This window comes from Galendromus occidentalis, unplaced genomic scaffold (genome assembly GCF_000255335.2).
Source record: "Galendromus occidentalis unplaced genomic scaffold, Mocc_1.1 scf7180000077478, whole genome shotgun sequence".
Taxonomy (NCBI): Eukaryota; Metazoa; Arthropoda; class Arachnida; order Mesostigmata; family Phytoseiidae; genus Galendromus; species Galendromus occidentalis.
The window spans coordinates 419,353-439,065 of record NW_003805466.1 but is presented as its reverse complement, the minus strand read 5'-3'; the positions used below and the strand labels follow the sequence as shown (position 1 = coordinate 439,065).

At 50.9% G+C, this 19,713-nt stretch overlaps 1 protein-coding gene across 6 annotated transcripts; it reads right to left on the bottom strand.

The window, feature by feature from the left end:
- Positions 1 to 1,059: 1,059 nt before the first annotated feature.
- On the bottom strand, positions 1,060 to 16,899 carry Tm1 (tropomyosin 1). 6 transcript variants are annotated; one of them, XM_003745174.2, is made up of 9 exons: positions 16,561 to 16,899; positions 15,063 to 15,188; positions 6,143 to 6,276; positions 4,737 to 4,854; positions 4,324 to 4,394; positions 3,939 to 4,014; positions 3,288 to 3,350; positions 2,615 to 2,684; positions 1,060 to 1,415 (listed from the first exon to the last, which is right to left on the bottom strand). In XM_003745174.2, the coding sequence occupies exons 1-9, from the start codon at positions 16,672 to 16,674 to the stop codon at positions 1,333 to 1,335; spliced, it is 855 nt and encodes a 284-aa protein (XP_003745222.1). In that variant the 5' UTR covers positions 16,675 to 16,899; the 3' UTR covers positions 1,060 to 1,332. The 6 variants fall into 6 exon arrangements, with proteins under 6 accessions (XP_003745222.1, XP_018495792.1, XP_018495791.1 ...); XM_018640275.1 differs by lacking the exons at positions 3,288 to 3,350; positions 4,324 to 4,394; positions 4,737 to 4,854 and adding exons at positions 3,169 to 3,231; positions 4,151 to 4,221; positions 5,293 to 5,410 and having other exon boundaries at positions 1,141 to 1,415; XM_003745175.2 differs by lacking the exon at positions 3,288 to 3,350 and adding an exon at positions 3,169 to 3,231 and having other exon boundaries at positions 1,141 to 1,415.
- Between the last annotated feature and the right edge of the window lie 2,814 nt (positions 16,900 to 19,713).

Genomic DNA, 19,713 nt, shown 5'->3' with positions numbered 1-19,713 from the left:
AGAACAGGTGAGTAGTGCAAGCTGCTGCTCTGGAGAATCCCGAGAGAAACTCTCAGCCGTCTGGGCAGCGGAATGTTGAAAACGCAAGGACCGCCTTATTTCATCGAGAGCTTAAGACGAAGAGAAATAAAACAGAACCCGAATCGTATCAATATCAGCTGATCGGTGTAGGCGGCTGGGATCGAAGCTCGACGGGAACACGAGAAAAACTCGATCATACCAATGATGATTATAGCATTATACCATTTCAACATCAAAGAGTCGGTTTTTGGGGGAATTCACATGGTCGAGACTCTACTGATCTCGGATCTTCACCGCTCTCGATCAGCAATGCGGGGATCTGTAGGGTGGGGGAACTCTGATCTGGGACCTGATTCTTGAAAACCGAGAAGCTGATAAGGGGTGCGCCGATTCACTCGAGGCATACGACCGCATTCAGATGACTAGTGAAAACGCACTGGCATGCTTTATGCGATCGAGTTTCTATGTTTTATTTATCTGCTTGCTTTAGCCTCGATCTCCGTCTCTTCTGAATTTTTCACAGTCGTAACAGCAGACAGCACGGCGACAGTCGTTGAACTCGATATGCAGCTCCGATCACCTGGAGGATCCTCATTCCAACGATTGCGGCAGTCTGTCTCACACAGCTTTTTTTTGTTACAGGTGTTGGTTTTTTCCTCATTTTCGCGTTTTAGTTTGTTGTTGCCTTCATTCATTCAAGGAGTCCTGCAGCTCTCTCAGTATAAACCTCAGCTCAACGCAGACATCGACTCACTTCGGACGAGACAGATTGAGGCCCTTCAAAAATCGGGTGCTCGCGCAGCGGCTGTCAGCTGGCCGATCAGCGCCCCCGACGCTTTCATTAACAACCACAACAGCAAGAAGGAAATAGGGGATATCCCTGATGCCGGAACAACGTTTGTGCTTCCAAACGATAGGACCAGCGATCTGAACAATGCGACCAATGATAATCAATACACTTGACGAGAGAAGAATAAGCGAACGAGATGCGCTGGTTGGCTGGCTGCTCGCACTCGCGACACCCCCGACTTTTCAAGCTCGCTGCAGATGATCCATGAGTCAACGGAACCACGATGCCGGAACGACGGATGTCGTTTCCCTGCTTGCGGACTGACTGAGGTGGTTTGTAGGTTGGTTGGCTGGCTGACTGTTTGTTTGCAGGTTGTTTGGTAGAGCAGCATGGATTGAATATCGTTGGTAAACCACATATATAGAAATAAAATAGCGGGGATGAAGGACAGCAGGCCCGAAGGGAAGAAGCTGCGGTGGTGGAACTTCCAACTGAACTTCTTCCGAGCGGGATTATCCGGTTTAGTATCCGGTGAGCTCGGCGAAGGTTTGGTCGAGCTCGTCCGAGATGCTCTTGTACTTCTCTTTCTCTTGAACCAGTTCGTCTGCAAGAGAGATAACGAAGAGGATTCAGTCAGCAGGTTGAGAAAACCCGGATCAGGGACTCGGGGCACGACGATTATCGTACTCGGTGATCGGACATGGGGGGACATAATCACCGAGAACTCGGACTATCATGGTCAGTCGAACGTGCCAAGCAAGAACCTTGAACACGCATCTCGCGGAGAAAATTGAGCAAAGGATCAAGCACCCGATTCTGAGGTTCGTCGCAATGCGAGACCGGCAGAAAACGGTTCAATCGAATGAGAATCGTCAAATGTTAGTTGGTAGATCACTACAAACCTGTTTAAATACGTTATAGAAAGCAGATGAAACGTGGCAGCGGAGAACCACTCAATCAAACGATCGGCAATGAATTACAGCAAACTCCACGAGGAGAGAATTCGATTTCTCCACTGATACCACTTTTTGGGATTCATCAAGCACGAGAAATTCTATCCTATCTGTCTGTCTGTCTGTCTGTCTGAATAAGAACCTGTTGGTCTGACTCGCACCGAATGTATTGTCTTGTGTTGCTTAGATAAAGTTTTCTTCTGGTTGAATAGATAGATTCTCTGTATACTCGCTCGGTCGCTGGTGTTCCTCCGACTCCGATAATATTGATTTGTATATTTAGGTAACTATATTAGTTTCCTCCTGTATGTATAGAATGTATGAGAGGGGAAGGTGCAAAATTGCAGTTGTGGAATGAATGTCGAAGACTCTTGCGTGTTCTGTCTGGCTAGCAAAAGTTGAAAGTTGGGGGCGGTTGTGATGTCCACTCTTGCACACGTTCGTCACGGCAGTGGCGGCGGCAACGCTCTTGTTGTCTTGGAGAAGATTCGCTGATCTAAAATGCGTTGGCGGGTGGAGCGAGAATGTTTACATCGACTGCAGATCCTTCAGAGTTAACTCCACGTCATTCTGCAGTGAGGCGCATTTCTCGCGCTCAGAACCCAATGCATCTGCAACACACGTTAGATCGGAACATGCGAAGGTTGTCATGAGAAAATTGATTGTTCGGCGAGCGAGCGGGAGCCGTGGGTTCCGAAATCGGAATCAATCGCGGTTATAAGGGCAACGTTTGCACGCACTTCACACAATTCTTCAGGCCTATAACTGACGACAGGGTTCGTTTTCCCTCAGTCGTCTCACCGGATCGGAAACTCTTGGCAAAGAAAACGGGAAATATCCGGAAACTCACCCTCGAGCCTGTCGACTTCCTTCTGGAGCTTCTGGACAGACCTCTCAGCGAATTCAGCGCGGGCCTCAGCCTATGGTGAGAATAAGAAAATTAGATACTTCGTCCGATCTCATACTATCGTCGTCAAGGCTCAAACGGGGTCGATCACGAACAAATGAAACAAGCTGAGGCGAGCTCTGATATTGCTGTGATCGGTTTCGATACCGGAGACTAGATTCAATTACCATTAATATAATTATAATTATCAATAAATCGAGATCCAGGCTCTAACGTTAGTGTGATCTCAGATATCATGGCCGTGCTATCGCTCCCGGATCCGGCAAGTTTCCGAGAAAGAGCTCGACCTTGACCCGAGAGGGGTGGAGTTCGTTGAGGTATTAGTTCTGGAGACGCAAATCGATGCGTATGACGGGTACGGGGTGAGCGTCCGGGCATTTTCACATCTCTCGCCAAATCACGCTCTAGAGAGTATTTTGTTGCTCAACTCCGTAACTCATGCACTACTGAAACTGCTCGTGTATTCGAGCGTCACACTCTTCCGACAGCGGTTTTACCTCCTGGAGACGACCAGTCATCTGGCGGATTTGCATCTCGTAGGTCTCTTCCTTTTGCAGAGCCTGATCAAGAATAACGGAACGATCGTTTTAGTTGTATCACGATGGAGAAAACTCACCTCCTTCAGTTTGCCTGTGACAGAACGAATCTGAAGTTCGTATGCCTCCTCTCTCTGTTGAGCCTACGGGTCAAGAGTGAAGCGGTTGCTTTTAGTCACAGGAAAATAGAAAACCAAGTATCTGCGTTCGGTTAGTGTTAACATCCAATTAATTTGGAATTCTCCAGCAATTCTACAATTATTCTGAATTGACACAGGAATGGATTGAGGCACTCCAAGCTCTGAAAAGGTGTCGACTAGCAGACTCATTTGAGGGGGGGACTCATTCAGATCGAGCGCTACTGGTTCTCCGGACATCGGTTTGCCAAAGAACGGGTTTCAGGGGGGGCAACCAGTCAACCTATTTAGTGAGTACTCGGACACATCCGACGGCGGACGCCGTCTCGTCAGTTGTGAAATTGGAGTGAATCAGGGATCATTTCTCTTGGGTAATGAATCGGGTCGAAACACAGGGACAGGATAGCAGAGTCAATTCTACAGGATACCTTGAGAAGAGGCATCGAACGAAGAGCTTCAACTGAAGGAGTCGTGAAAGCTATACATAGACATATCGAGAGAAAGTATGAAGGAAGGAAAAATTGAAGAAATGGCATCTCGTTCGAGATGGGTAGAGCCGAAGTACCTAGCCTTCATCGATGGAAAGAAACGTACCTTCTCCTCAGACACCTCGAGAGACTTCAGGTTGTTACCAACGACACGCAATTCCTCCTCAAGCTCTACGATCTTGCTGCAATTCGATATAGTTCTTCAGCTCATGGTCTCGATCAATCTACACGCGGCGGACGGGCCTAGATCCCATCCTCAACATCATCATGCATCACGCCGTCGCGCGAGGGTGAGGCCCATCTCTCGAGACAACTTACCTCTCTCCGGTCGTCGCACGTTCTTCAGCTCGTTCGAGATCTGCTTCCAAGAGAGCGATCCGTCGGGCCATCTTTAGTCCACACACGAGTCATGATTACGTCAGAAACATGCGGTGATAGGGGAGGAAAACAAACTCCGAGTTAGCTCACGCTTTTCACACTTGATCACTTACGTCTCACCGGTCTCGGCACGGTCCTCAGCGCGCTCAAGATCAGCCTCAACCATGGCCAGCTTACGGGCGACCTGAACAACGGAACATCACTTTCAGAGGTTGGCGACGAAATATCATATCAGTGAGCACGCACAAACAAAAAACAACCCTTCGGTTGTCAAACGCAGTCAGGGGGCTGAGGCTCGAAACCTCAAGGTTCTCAATACGGAGAATGCGATCTCAGTCGACACGGAATTTTGTGCGGACATGGACCACGATCCCCGCAGAAACCTTTTCCGATCGCACGGCGCCGTCGTCGAGGATCCCAAGGAGCTCCTCCCTTCTGGGATCGACGATTGACCGACATTCCGGGAACTAATGAGAGTGTTCACAGCAAGTCGGATTAAGTGGATTCAACGGGATCGGAGTTCTACCTCATCGTATTTCCTGTCAGCGTCTTCAGCCATCAGCTTAGCCTCCTTCAGGTTGGCCTCCAGCTGATCCATTCTCTCCTCATCAGTGATGTTCCTGTGCTCGAGCATCTTGCGCATACTGACCATGGCAAAAAAATCAAGAAAGCGTCAGTCGATTGTCGAGTACAGAGGTTCATGTCGAGAATACGACTCGGGGCGTTGCTTCGTACGTTCTGCTGTATTGGATATCAAAAGGGGAGCACACGAAAATTAACTCCTTCTCAATGCTTCCGGGCATACGATAGGATTTCCGAGCCCGGAAATCGGAAGAAATTAATGGCACGGCAAGCGTTATTTGGGGAACCTCTCGAGCCTCAGCCGCGGACGGAAAGGTAACCGAGGTCGGTTGTCGTCCTTACAAGGATTCAATTCAAACGGGCGAAATGTGAGTCGAGGAAGGGAAGTTCCACGTCGTGGAAGCTATCGAGTCTGCTGGAGGCGATGATTCCGGACGAGCGGAAAGCTCTGTACTCGACATCGTGACGTCGATAATTACCGTCAGAAGTGTTTTTCATACCTCCTCATACTTCTTGTCGCTCTCCTCTGCGATCAATCTGGCTTGTCCAAGTTGTTCCTCGAGCGTGTTAATCCGATCATCCTCCATGCTGGTTCTGTTTTCCAGAGCCTTGCGGATGCTGCATTCGACACACAACGGCACACGCAAGCGAATCGAGGGGGGAAAGGTGAATCGACATTTGTTAGCGGTTTATCCAAGTCTGAGTGATTTCAGAGCACTTCAAATCGTTATCGAATTCTGTCCACACGGAACAAGCGATAGCCACTGTCACCGGGCGCCGGTCAGGATTTCTGGACTATTGCGGCACAGCCCCACGCAAGGATGAACGTGGGTCGATGCGTTCGGAGTAGCCGCCGTGAATCACTGACGAAAATGTGTCTAGCGTTCTTGCCTCCAGCTATGTGGTCAGCTAGCTGGCAAAGAAGTCGGAAGGCATTTCGACGTCAGACGCGAAGAACGACCACGTGAATAATCAAATCAAGAGGGCCCAACGTGGACGGGAATTCTTAGCGAAAATGCTTCGCAATGATTTCTCCGTCGAATTGAACCCGTCTCGAGCTTGTGAGACTCTGAGCGCAGGAATCGGAAAGGAATTCCAAGACAGGAATGAAGAAATCAATGTCGCAGACATGAACTCAGTTCAATCCAATCCCATCGCTAACGCGCGTCCCGAGATGTGTGGGACGTGAAGCATTGTTTTTTGCATGCCGTCCTTCCGGATCGCATGGACGAGAGGGTGTGAATCAAACTTGGCGGGTCAGCCCAAGAATATCGGAATGATATGAGAAAGTCAGTCGTCGACAAATTAGAGGGGGCTGGGTCGAACAATTCCGTGACATGCGATGCTTACCGTTCGGATTCATCAGCGGCAGCGGAGGTCTCCTCAAGCTTGGCGGTGGCAACCTTCAACCTGTCCTCAGAGCGCTCGAGATCCTCTTCGAGCAGCTGGATACGACGATTAAGAGCGGCCAGATCTCCTTCAGCCTACGAATAGAAATTCAGAAATCGATTAGCTCAGTGCTGAATACGGTGGATAATGTAGGACTGGAGTACCCACAAGATGCGTGAAAAATTGATTGAAAGCTCACTCGGGGAGCTTGGACATTTAAAACTCAGGTAGGCCCCATCGGGCTACGAAGAACCAACGTAGTAAAGGCATGGAGCGCTGCGTCTCCGATTTCCAGCGTACAGCGATCGGTGGCTGCTTGCTGCCGTCTTAGCAACAATCCGAATCTCAGGGACTTCAGTTAACGTTCTTGACCGATTTGTCTGAGGCGTGGGCCCGGCGCTCCACGTACAGTTCCCGGTTGGTTTATCGCTTTCAACATTCGGTGACGCTGCCAAGCAAAACTCGGTACCCGGGAGTACGTACGCAGACCGATGTCACAATTTACGGTATTCATTCTTTACGGCGATTACGTTTCCCGCAGAGCATGGTGTTGAAAAGAGAAAGACGTCTTTCAGAGTCGACTTCTCATTCCTCGTACAAAGCGTTCTCGTTCGACCGCAGTGTCCGGTCTCGGATGACTCAGTCAGATCGCCACTCATCCGAGATCGGTTCATTGGGTCGCGATAGTATCCATAGTATGGTTCCGGAAGCCATCGTTGCGTCGTGGGTGGGAATGGCCAACGACAATTCAACGGTTGGCAGGTTTCCCCAGGGCGAAACTCTGGCGGAGTATTGTCGCCCCAGCGACATTCTGTTCGTAGGATCAGATGATTATCGTAGACAGGAAACGCGGTCATTGCGACTTGTCCACGTGGTGTCTGTGTAAGGCACAGCCCCATCAATCGACCCGGATCGATTGGTGTATCGGAAGCCCACTGTGGCTGACATATTTCATCGATCAACACATAGACGTTTGCCTCGTTTCCAGTGTTGTTAATTTGTGTCTCAGTTGCATCTTCTTCCTCCACGCCGCGCCAGCTACATATGCCCGGTGCCGGTGACGACTGGCGAAAATCGATCCATGGTATCAGATCGCCACGGCTCTGGGAAATTTTCGCAGCGGAAGATGCTTTCCAAGGAATCTTGCGCGTGAAACAGCAACTCCGAACTACAGAAACTTCTTGCTCGAACGCTCCGGTGTCACAACGAACGAACCACTATTGGCTCGTTCTGTTTTCCGTGGAACAATGCTTCAGGCACCCGAACGCCCACCGAAAAGAAGAAAAATGTACTAGAAGAGTTTGCTGCTCATTGTGCTCCCTGACCGCTCAGTCTCCCAATCGGTGCCGCCCGCTCGCGCGATCACAATAAGATCATCGACAGTGGAACGAGAAGCGACAGAACATAGAGGACGAATGTTCACGAAGAAGCGACGCCGCCACAAATCGCCGATGCGAGTTTATCGACCATCGTCACATGAGCGGTGAAATGATCGATTCTCTCGATGAATATATCAATCCGACTTTAAAACTCGATTATCCGGCTACGTTATGAGCCTCGTAAAACAATTCATCAGAAAACCTTTACTGATTATTCTTTTCCTCTGTCTGCCGTATTCCCGTGCATTAGTGCATTCGAGATGGGGAAACGTATTCCATTTCCTTTGTCTCTTCTCGCTTCGAATCGATCGCGAGAGCTTCGGGTCGACGCCTCTTTTTCCTACCGTTGACTTGGCGCTCTGGAATCGCTCCGGAGCCTGAAGGGGAATCTTCGAGCCGGGCAACTTCGTCTGCCTTTTTGGGTCGTGGCCAGAGCTTCAACGCGAGCGACAGAGGACGCGCTATGGTCGTCGGTCGGCCGTCGAAAATTCGAAAGCTATCACTGACTTGGCATCTCAGCTCGTTTTTGAAGCGATGCTCACGTAATACAAACCGCGCCTTCCGAATCGAAGTGCCAGTTGTACCCTCAAATCGACGGCATCGATCGTGAAGGCAGAAGAAAAAACGCGTAGCCCCTGGGTTATCTCGGATCGCTTTCTTCCGCAACCGATGAATTTTCTGCAGCAAGGCTGGCCGGCTCCTCAGAAGTGGACAGAAGTGGACAAGTCATAATTCCTCGAGACGGGATTCAAAGTTCACACGTTCGAACTAGCTTGATTCTCAGCACAAAACAAGGAGGACCCGAACGAGCCGAAAACGAGAATTTCTCTCCAAGTTGTTCTCAAGCGTGCGGGGCAATTACGGTGTCCAGAGCGACTTCTTTTCCCTTGCGTGAGATCCTAGAAGTCTCACGTATTTCAGAAACGTCCGAATGAACAAGTCATCATCCTGCAACAAAAGCGACAACAGGGCGGAGCTCATCCTTCTTAACAAGGAAGAACTTAAACTGAATCACGATCAGCTGAGATTCTGTGGGAACAAAGTGAATCTAGCACGGGCTGAGGAGATCGAAACTTCACACGGCAGTGATTGCACACTCCGGCGGACTTCGATGCCGTCATCGCAGCAAGTAGAGCTAGATTTCCATGACGATGCGCGAGAATTTGTGCCGTTCGTTTTCTTCTCTCTAGAGGAGCAAGGGAACCCATTCGCTGACAATGGCAAACCGTAGGTAACAATAGAAAATGCAAGATGCCGCTCCGAAGCCGTCCACGGTCCTGAACGATCGATCGAAATATCGATTTATTCCTGAGATATATATCAAATATCTATACATATGGGATAATGAGATGCCGACGGCGAATTCTCAACCAATTAGTCATTTTGTGGTCGAGCGGTTTCGACGGGGCTTTTCATTTCGATTGTCATGCCAGGTGTCCGAGAAGACCGACAGCGAACAATCGAGAAACAGCTTTGGGGTTATAGACCTCGCACAGGCGTACCGAATTACGCATCGGCGCCGAAGCTAATTTCAATCGTGTTCGGGAGCTTCGATTTGAATGCTCGCGATGAAATACAGCTCTCCGAAGTCAACGGCTTCTCGGTGCGCCTGTACCCTTCGACCTGATTGTCGTCGTCGTTGACTCGTGGTTGTGGCCGTCGTCTTCTGCGACACGAGTCGATCCCGAGCGGCTTCAATTGCCGCGACGACGGACCACCAGAACTCCGTTCTGATTCCCTCCCTCCTACGTAGTGTACTACCACTACTGCTGTTTCATACAGCGAACGGGCGACCATACTTTGTAGCGGGACGGAACGCCGCGCATTTCAGAGACCCACCGCATGATACGGTCGGATGTCGGCAACAAGCTAGTCCGCATGAACATACTTCATTTACACATTTCGCGTAGTCGCTACCGTGAATCGAAACGTGTCAAGAAATACAGTCCGGCTGGAATTCAGAGCGAGGACGTAATCGTACACGAGCCTCTGCCTTTTACGGTAGAATCGACTCCGTGAGCGTCGAGACCCGCCATTCGGGAACATGGAGAGATAGGAAGAGACAAAGAGCCATGGAGAGACACATTCCTCCACCGACTTGAAACGGCTATTAGATGTGTAGATAGCGGCAAACCGAGAAGCAGACTGACTGGTTCCGAATAACGCCGCTGCCCTGCCGCGATTGCCAGCTCTCAACAAACAATGGCTAGCGAGCGACCGAAGCGACCAGTCAGCAAGCGAGCGAGCTAGCTAGCTCGCCAGCTAAGCAACTTCGGAGACCTGCTGCTACGGCGAGTAACTCGCGCTGCCATGGCTGCTCCCAAAGCTGCTGCTGCAGAACTCTACGGAACAATTCATCCATAATGGTGTTTTTTGTCAAGCAGAGACGTCAATAGGAAGGGTCCGTTGCCGGCAGCGCTTTCATAAGTTCATTACTGACGGTAACCCAGCCTTTATGCCGGCATTTTTTTCTGGGCGATCGGAGCTCAATTCCGATACTTCTGCTCCTTCATCCAATCAATGGAGTCAAAATTCAATTCGGGAGACTCGCGATTCCGTTTTCCTCAAAACAATCGCAGAGCTTCGCGGCTGCATTCCTCGAATATCCTTCAACGGAGAAGGTTAGGATAGCACCAAGAGGTTTCGCTTCCAGTCGGAATGCGTTGAAAAAATAACATTCCGACTCGAAACTGTTACTACGCCACTCAGACTGCTGGATCGCCGGAGCGCTCGCCGACTAGATAGCTGTGTATGTATGCTAGAAATACGATCCGCCGAGCAGTCGAGAGCGAAAGCAGTCGAAGGCAGATTTTGGATCCTTTCGGATGTATTCCCGAGTGGCTCGGCTGCCGTTGCGGTTTGCCGGTTGACGTCCGGCTGAAGGTCGTTACCTCACACGAGCGCACACAGCGACACAGAAGAACCGTCAGCTACGGAATGTAAACTTTCAGAAAAATAACATCAAGAAAAGTTCCATCGCCCGGCCCTATGCTATGAATATACTCCCCATAAGGAATTTGGGCTCGTGGATAAGGAACGGAGTCGAATGCGGGAAAAAGCCCTCGGACGATGCCCGCGATCTCTCAGCAACACTTGTTCTAGAATCCGATGATCTGATCGTCTCCCAACAGTTTCCCCTCTTCCTGTTTCTGTTCCTCATTCATATCGCCCTCGCTTCTCGCATCCGCGTCGGCGTCACAACTGCTTTCCGTCATGCATTCACCGGAGGCGTTTACCGAGGATCTCCGGAATCTCGTGTTGCGCGATCGAGGCGGCAGCTGATACTTTATGCTACTAATGGCAAGCATCGCGGCAATTTTTCATAGTCGGTCGGGGTCACCCTAGCCGACGAGCAGACCAGACTGCTTGGTACGCGCCATGGAGTCATCCATTTGGCGAAATTCTGGACGGAATCCGGCTCATGTGCATTTCGCCATAGGAAAGGGCATGAGCAGACAGCGCGGGCACGAAGAACAAGAGGAAAAGAGCAAAGAAGAACACCTCTCAGCTGGTTCACGACACCGTCATAAGTATCTCAATCGTAATTTCCCTCGTGATAATCATCGTGTTTATCATCGATCTTAACGGCGAACGAGATGCTATGAAAATCGCTGTTTTTCGGAATCTTGCGACGAGTGAGATTCGGGTCGAAGAAATATACCGATCAGATGAATGGCGAACTAGCTGTAGGTGTTTTCCGGCTTTTCGAGCTGGAAGTTCCATCGTAGAGATCCGTATATGGTCAAGAGAGAATTCGCAGAAGATTGAATCAGTGGCGAAGGGTGTGTATCCGATCATTTTTCTCTAAACGGCCTCGTCTTCTGAACGCGGATGCGCAACTGCATCAAATATGCCGTGAACCGATGCGTCACGCTAGGCGTCATCACCGCGACCGCAGAAAAGGATCCGCGACGAGTTCAGCAGCGAGGCTCCTAGTCGCTCCAGCAACCGACCGATCATACGCGTACGGACGCTCTTATTCGAGAGAAATCCGTTGCCCAATCGTTCGGGACGCTCGAGAACGGTACGAGTCACACGGTCACGGCGACATTCCACAGGATGACTAGAGACCGATCCGGACCCCGATCAGCGTGGGGAGCACGCTCCGGAAGCGTCGCTGAGGTGCTTTTCTTGGATGCTTAGGGTGAAACTTCAGAAGTTGGGATTACCTGTATCCGTCGTCACCGGAACGGGTCCTTGCGTTCCCTGTATAGGAAGCTATTCCTCGACAGTAATTATCGGTGTGCGCGTTCGGTTTTCTGTCTGCGCGTCCACCATGACTGACAGACTGGCTCGATGTGAGTGAGTGAGCGAGTGTGTGTGCGTTTGTCTGGTCTGTCTTGTGCCATTAGTCGATGATGACCCATTTTATATGAAGTGCTCGAAAGCCAGCGTTTGGCTAAGGATCGACACATGAACGCGTCATTTGTTTAATAGTAGTCGCCGCGACAGCAACAGCATCGCCACCGATGGTCTCCTATTCGTCTGCCTTTCCCGTGGATACAACACGGCTATTGAACCACACCCGCGTACTTCGTAACAAACTACCGAGTTCGGTAACTCTCCTGCCCAGATGAAACAGACAAGGCATCGCTCTTGAACGGAGCGGAGTCCCTCTCCGAACAGAACACCGCTCGGCACGAATTCGCCAGCCGTAGCCAAGGCGCTAACTAAGTCACTCAGGATGAGTCACTGAGTAAACGTGCTCCGGGAATTTTTGAATTATTAACGAAGAATATTCGAAATTTTGATCTTCCGCCGCACAGCGCACAGGTATCTTCCCTTCAGGCCTCCAGGCAGGTCCATGGCGTAGGGGAGCTCTAAGACTCGCAGGGAGGAGAATCTGAATGGGAGCTGATATGAAATAGTGCCACGATTCGTGATAACGTTCATTGCCAGTTCGGTGTCGACTCGTCATTAATCGTTGGGCATCTCGCTCGGGTGTGACTCGCGCGCACCGAGCACAGAGCCAGCCATCCAACTCCACCACCCGCCCGCCAGCCAGCCAACCCGTGAACCGAGCAAACAAACGGGCAGACAGACCGTGAGCGAGCACAATGGCCGCGAACGGAGCGATATGACGACGTCTGTGAGGATTGGTCGACCAAGGTCGGAATCGAAGCTAAAAGTGACTGTCCCTGAATGTCAGTGTAGACAACGATGACATTCCTCCCAAAAATCCTCAATCATCAACTTCATGGTCGCGACTCCGTGCCTACCTCCGCAGACGGTGGAGCTAGGTGACGTTCGATCGAGTTTCCGCTCCGTTCCGAAAAGCTTCTACATATATGCGGCCGAGTTCACGGTATGCGAGCTTAACTGATAGTCATACATAGGTAAAGAATCTATTCGGTGAGCATCATTGAAGTGTTTGACCGAGAATCTCCGTTTCGCTCAGCTTGGAATCGCTGACCATGAGGATTCAATTGAGAGCGTTCGTTGCGTTTCTCAAACGGCTTGTGGGTCAGCTGTTCGTGACGGCGCGTTCGTAAGGACGATCATTTCTGAGAATCTGCTCTTTGAAAGAAGATGCCCCGTATAAGACACGATAGAACAGTGCGGATTAAGAACTCAGAAAATGAGCCAGGGAAACCAATGTTCCTATGAGGTGCAGCCCTGTGCCGTATCAGGCCATAGCAGTCACCTGGGTATAAACTTGACTGAAAGATGAACACATTCCATGGATCCATGCAGCTTCCACGATGAGTCAGACCCTGTCACCAAAACCGAGGTGGGCGCTCCTACGACAGGAAATTTCTCGAAACCGTTGCGACGGAAATTCCCATGGATTCTGAACCGATTCGGTCTTTAATCGCGCTCCACCTCGTCTCCGGAATACCGGCGTCATCTTCGTGTGTGCTTATCCTTTGCCTTAATTAGAGACCTTGATTGGTGATTCTATCTACCCTGATCTACCTTCTGCGGCCCACATGTGACATTGTGTCGGGCAGTCGCTTATCCGAGCGAGGTTCGTCGTTACCGAAGCAGCAAGCATCGGAGGATTCCCCCCTGTAACCCGAAGGAACGAGACCCGAAACTACGAACGAATACGGTGTGGAGCAGCAACACTGATGTATCCTCGGAGGAAATACTTTCCGAAGAATATAAGCTGCCGGGTCATGGTCGCACCCACTCGGAGAGAAACGAGAACCTCGTAGAGAAGCACTCTCCGGCAGCGCCCAACGTTAAGCGCCGGCATTTGGGCGGAGACTTTTAGAGCAGCAGGCATACTTGTAAAGGCTAACAATTGAGAATTTTCTTTGCCCCGCGGAAAGACATAGCATTCAGGAAAGACTTCGGAACAGTAAGAATCCGTGTCGAAGATCATCCTGATCCAGAGAGAAATTCTGCGTAAAGCGCGTTAAGATGAAAAATGCATTCAGCTTACTTTTTCTTTCTGAGCCTTCTCCGAATTATACAATCGCTGTAGCTCTTCGTTCCGCTCATTCGCCATTTCGAGATCGCATTTGACTGCCATCATCTTCTTTTTGAGGGTTTCCAGGAGTGCCGATCCTGTCGTGCTTTGGTTCGACATTGTGCTTGATGTGTGGTGGTTGGATCCCGTTCACGATGTCAACGAAAAAAACTCAACAGCACAGTACACGAGCAGCGGTTCACTCGGAACAAACTTTCCTTACTCCGGCAGGAATACCGTGGCAGTGATCGTGTAGCACCAGTGGACGCTCCGCACACCACAGGACGAAAGTCAGTTCGACTACTGGGACGTCTGTGTGTGGACGCTAGCGCTTAACCCGCTGTATACCCGGAGCGGAGCGATACGATTCCATGACGCCGACAACTAGATCCAACTTGCAAGCGCTGCCGCTCTGACCACAAAACCCGTGTAGGAGAATCTTCTACACGAAGAAATTCTGTTTTCGGCTGTCTATCAGGTCGCTCCTCCGAGAAACGAACAGGGAACGGAATAAGTAAGTTTTTCGGGAACAAGCGACACACCCTGTGACGTAGAGTGTTTATGGAGAAGGTGGTCATCACATTTTACCACCAGTATGCGATGGTTATTCGCGGGAAACCGCGATTAACAGGTTGTTGAGCGTTCACGTAAGCTCGAGTGATCAATCGACACATGATATCTCTACTTTCGTCAGACAATCGAAGTAAGCAGAGCGATCGTTCGTAGATCGCTTAGAATCGGAATTGACATCGCAAACTCAACGTGAAGAATGGCGCGACTTTCAAATGTTCGCGCAGTTCCCAATTCAAACACGAAATCGTTCCTTCGTCGACTTCCGTGACTGGAATCCCTTAAGACCGAAAGAGCAGCACGAAATAGTCGAGTCCCATCTGAACGGTGAGCCCCGTGTGTCCCATTTATCGAGTACGCGCGGGAATTGAGCTAAGTGTGGAGAGCCGAGCCTCCAACTGAATGTGGGATTCAGAGGGGCTTCTAATCTATGCGCGGAAGAGCGCTGAAATTCGGCTCCTTGACGAATCGTATAGTCTAGGTAGCCTCGTACATATGTAAGTTTCATGATACTCACGGCTGCGAGGCCTTTGTCCTTCTCTTCGAGGGCGTTGTTGGCGGTCGAAAGTTGCTCCTGAACCTGGTCGAGGTCATTTTCAATCTGCTGGATCTTCTTCTGCAGGGCGCGGACCTCCTCTTCGGCCTGTTTTTGAGAAAAAAAATCACTCAGTCTTCGGCGAGGCTCTCAATCTTTGGAAGGGAGGAGATCTCAAACACGGAGTTATTATTGATTGCGAGACAAGAAAGGCATAGATCCTGCACATCCTGCATATTGTGTGCACTTACGTTGTATCTGAGTACAAGTACACGACCATGCTCGTTAGGGACAGGGAATGGATTCGGCAGGGGTCAGGTGAAAGCGGTTTTGTCGTTCCTATGCTGTTCATTCAGAAACACCGCTGAATTCAACGATGAGGGTGCGGCAGTCTTCGAGTTCTCAATCGACTTGCACCAGAAACCGGGTAGGCTTGCTACCTCATAGCAAAGAAGAGCTCTGGTATGCTTCGAGTGGCCAGCTTTGAGTAGATACCAATAAGGCAATGCTGACGTCACAGTTGGCATTTGGCCAGCCGCTTGTAGGGTGTGGGCAGTTCAACCCGGGACCAAGGGCTGGACCATCTTGAACAACTGGTCGAGGAACAATTCACCTCCGAACAGGAAGTAACGGAAAACAATGAATGAGAATGTCGATATCCATCTCCGAAATCGCCGAATTCTGCCGCACTCAAGGTGAAACTCGAAACGTCTCGGCCGTACGATATGATCATTTTCTCATCGCGGCAGAATGCATCGATAAATTTCGATCACCCGATTTCTCCGAGTAGGCTCGGAGTCGTATGCTCTCCAGAGTCCTTGATCCTCGATATTTCTTAACCATCAACACGAAGCGGAAGTAGGGCGGGAGGACGGCGAGGAATCCCCGATAAATTTTGAGCAATTTGAGTTATTAAGGATCGAAGACAGGACGGAGGAAAACACAAGAAGTCGCAGAAATTCCGAGCATGTATGGCACGATGGCGGTGTAACTCGGGGATTGGGAGCGGGACACTGTCTGCCAGCGACTGGACGAGGCCTCTACACTCGGTGGTGGTGGTGTTAGGCATGGGGAAGCGTCCCCCGTCGAAGATCGTCTTCGCACTGGGACAGCGACAAACCGAACTTCGACGAGTCCCTACAAGTAGCGTTTAGCATGAGGACGAAGCAGGTGAACTTTTGAGTTGCGTTTTCTGAGCATTAGACGAGAGGAAGCGGAGGGTTCATGTCAGCAGCAGCACTTCATCGAATTCGAGCTTATCCTGGAGGCGTGAACACACAACACTGAACGGGGGCACATCGCAAGAAACGGAAGCACGTCGACCGAACTCTTCGGATGCGTTCTGGTCGAAAATCAAGATCTGCCGGTGGTCGGTCGGTGTTTCGCAGCATGTCGGGCGGTAGGTCGCAGAAAAAGGATGCAATTATCATCTTCATCATCAAGTGGCAAAGGAGGACGACGGACAAACAAGACGACGAACCTTCTCGGCACGAAGAACGGCTTCCTTGGATTGTTGTTCAGCAACATCGGCACGGTCGGCGGCGTTGTCCTTCTCCAACTTCATCGCCTGCATCTTCTTCTTGATGGCCTCCATTTTTCCTGCTTTGTGGCTTGGGGCTGGAGCTCCGAGAGAAAACTCAACAGGGCAGACGCGAAGGAAACGTCGACGACGAGCGACTGCTAACCGACGGCCACGAACGACTGGCTTGCTTTAACTCCAGATAGCCTATAGATACCCTTGTTGAGTGCGCGCAGGCGCGAGAGGTCTCAACTCCGAGAAAGAGGGAACAACCAGCACCGTTGCTAGGTTTGAACCGGCCGCCCGCCCGTCCGCCGGCCAGCCGCCGAGCCACGGTCCGTCCACTCAACCCACAAAGGGCGGCAAGGGAAAAGCAGCCGCGGCAGCACCAGTCCTCCGTAGACTCAGTCAGTCAGTCAGTCGTTCGCTGGTTCGGTCGGACTCACAGACAGACGAAAGCTACGGCGGCCGGCCTTCCTTTTTCGTTTCTCCCTGCCACCAGTCACTCGCCTTAATTATAAACACTACCAGTCTAAAGTTCGGCTTCTTCTCCACAGCTCGGCTTGCTCGCTCGCTTGCTGGTCTCTTGCAAGCGAGCGCATTCACTCACCGTAGGTTGTCGTGGGTTGCCACTGCTGTGGCGGTGGGTCTCCCAGCCAGCAAAGGTTTCTCCAGCTCTTCCTATGAGCCGCTAACCAAGTTGGAAGCCTGCGGGGGCGGCGGTTTCTTTCCACTATCGAGTATTCGCTTCTGTTCAGGAGTCTGGCTGAGTCCCCGCCGGATTTTCATCCTGATCTCGATGGTCATTATGGCTTTAGTGAGACTTCCGGGGGACCGGAGGAATATCGGCGATTCCCTGGCCACGAATCCGCGCACTTCTACCTCCCTGCGCAGCCCAAAGTCGTCGCATCTCTTGATGGATTCGGGTCCGCGGACAGCGAGGAATCAGTACCCTGGGTTTTTCATAGGAACCTCCGAAGGGAGGAAGAGGGCAGGAGAGGACTCAGCCAGACTCTCGGTCAAAGTCTCTGACCCCCAAGTCTGACTCCCATATCCTGGAATCGTTCCCCCAAAATTTCCCAAAACGCGTTCTCGATCTGTTGTCGGCTGGGGATTCGAGATTCCTGCCTCGTTCCGCGGGTAATTACCATTGATAGCCAGCAATCCGAAATGACTTGGGTCGTGGTTCGCTCTCGAGTGCTTCTTCCGGCAGTGGCTCACGGCTTTGGGGACCCGCATCGAGCTCTCCTTCAAAATACCACGACCGCGGCGAGTTGATGTCACGTCGGACCCAGAATACATCATAGGTCTCTCGCGGGGCTTTATTCTTTAGCAATTTTCTGGATGATTAGCGAAGCTTCGGGAAAGTCGATGCCACCTCCTTGCGAATGTGGTCTCGCAAGAGACTGGAATCCCAGGCTCGCGGACGAATGCCAAAATCGAACTGATGAGGAGCTCCCATCGGATTCTTCTCCCATTGATTGCTAGGGAACTTCCACTCTGAATATGATAAACTTCCAGATGCAGGTACATTCTACGGCCTACTTCGAACCTAAGTGGGATATTCCTACGTGGTTTAGTTATTCGTGGCATTGAGACGGAGTGTCATAACCGCTTGATAGACAATAGAGATCACCGCAGGTATCGCTGCGGCCAGAACATCTCCCGAACAGCAATAGTCTCGAGGGGTCTCGGAAGCTGCCCACCGTCGCTGCTGCGAAGATTCTCGGTCGTTTCCCTGATGGCCCGATCTCTCTGGTCGCTTCTGCCTACGATGACCTCGAAGCTCTCATCCCTGACCCATATGTCACCGATGCGTCCACCGGTTAAGTTTCCCAAACGTGTTTTTTCTTCCAGATTTCCGTTCGAGACAGTCTTCATCGGAACGCCGTCTCTGGAAAGCCCTGCCGTGAATCATATTGCGAATGATTGATAGAGTCCGAGCTGCTCTCCGAGAGAACAGCGCTCAACTATTTGCCCGGGGAAACGTCGATATAGAGTTTCTAATGCCGGGCGTCGCTGTAAACATCGGAATCTGCTTCCAGTACGTTCTCTCCTTTCTAGCAATCTCACGCGGGTCGGATTGCTCGCTACATGTGCAAATTAAAAAAGGAATATTCCAGCCTACGATTCCGAGCTCTTTCGCGGCAGATTTCGCTAATCGCGAACTCGAGGAGATTATCCCCGTGCGGTGATAGCTCTGGATACATCGAGGAACGCTCCCAAGAAGCCGTCGACAGAACAACGGCCGTTTCCCCCGACAGGTTATTCGAGGGGGCAGACAGAGTAATGAGCGCGGAGACTTGAAATTCTACACTGATTGATCCGCCGCGTGGAATCGATCGGTCTTTGATGAACTCCATTCCGAGGTGCAGCTATGAGGAGGATGAACCTCATTCGACCTAAGCTGTTGATACAAAACATATCGGGCATGACGTGCCACTGTCGCTGCGCTCGTTCGACGGCGGGGTTGACATAAACCACCGCAACCGGTGAGCTGCTTTTGGTAAGACGGGACATTCTCAGGTCGTGTGACACAGCCAAGCAAACTTTCGGGAGATGTCCGGTGTGCGCCTGCGAAGCAGGCTGTCTTCCTTGTATTCTCTCCGAGTTTCTCGCAAGACCTCAGAGGGACGCTCCTCCGCTCTCTTCGCCTCTGCCCATGGCCTGAGTCACGGGGCTGCTGTCGTCTGAAGACTATCGGCTCAGCCTTCATTTTTCAAGAAGCATCCCTTTATTCGGAAAACTCACCCAGCAGTTCTATCACTCGGATTCGGCAAATGAAACCATAGAAATTATCATTACGTGAGTATATCGCTCCCTTGAAGTCATCAACAGTCTAGAGTACTCCCCAACTTACACCACCCGCCGAGTATCTCGGTGAAGTTTGAATCAAGTAAGATCGATGGCTCTCCGCTCTCTGAAATTATTATTAGGATACTTCTGGAAGCCTGCAGAGAAAGTTTCCCATCGGGCTCCACTTGCCAAGATTAAGAAGCATCATACTTTCGCCACTACAGCGTTGTCTGATCGTTCTGGGAGGGTTCGGTTCATACAGCAGACCCTGCTGCTCTTCTAAATCGTCGACAACCTGTGATCAGGTCTCGGTGCTCG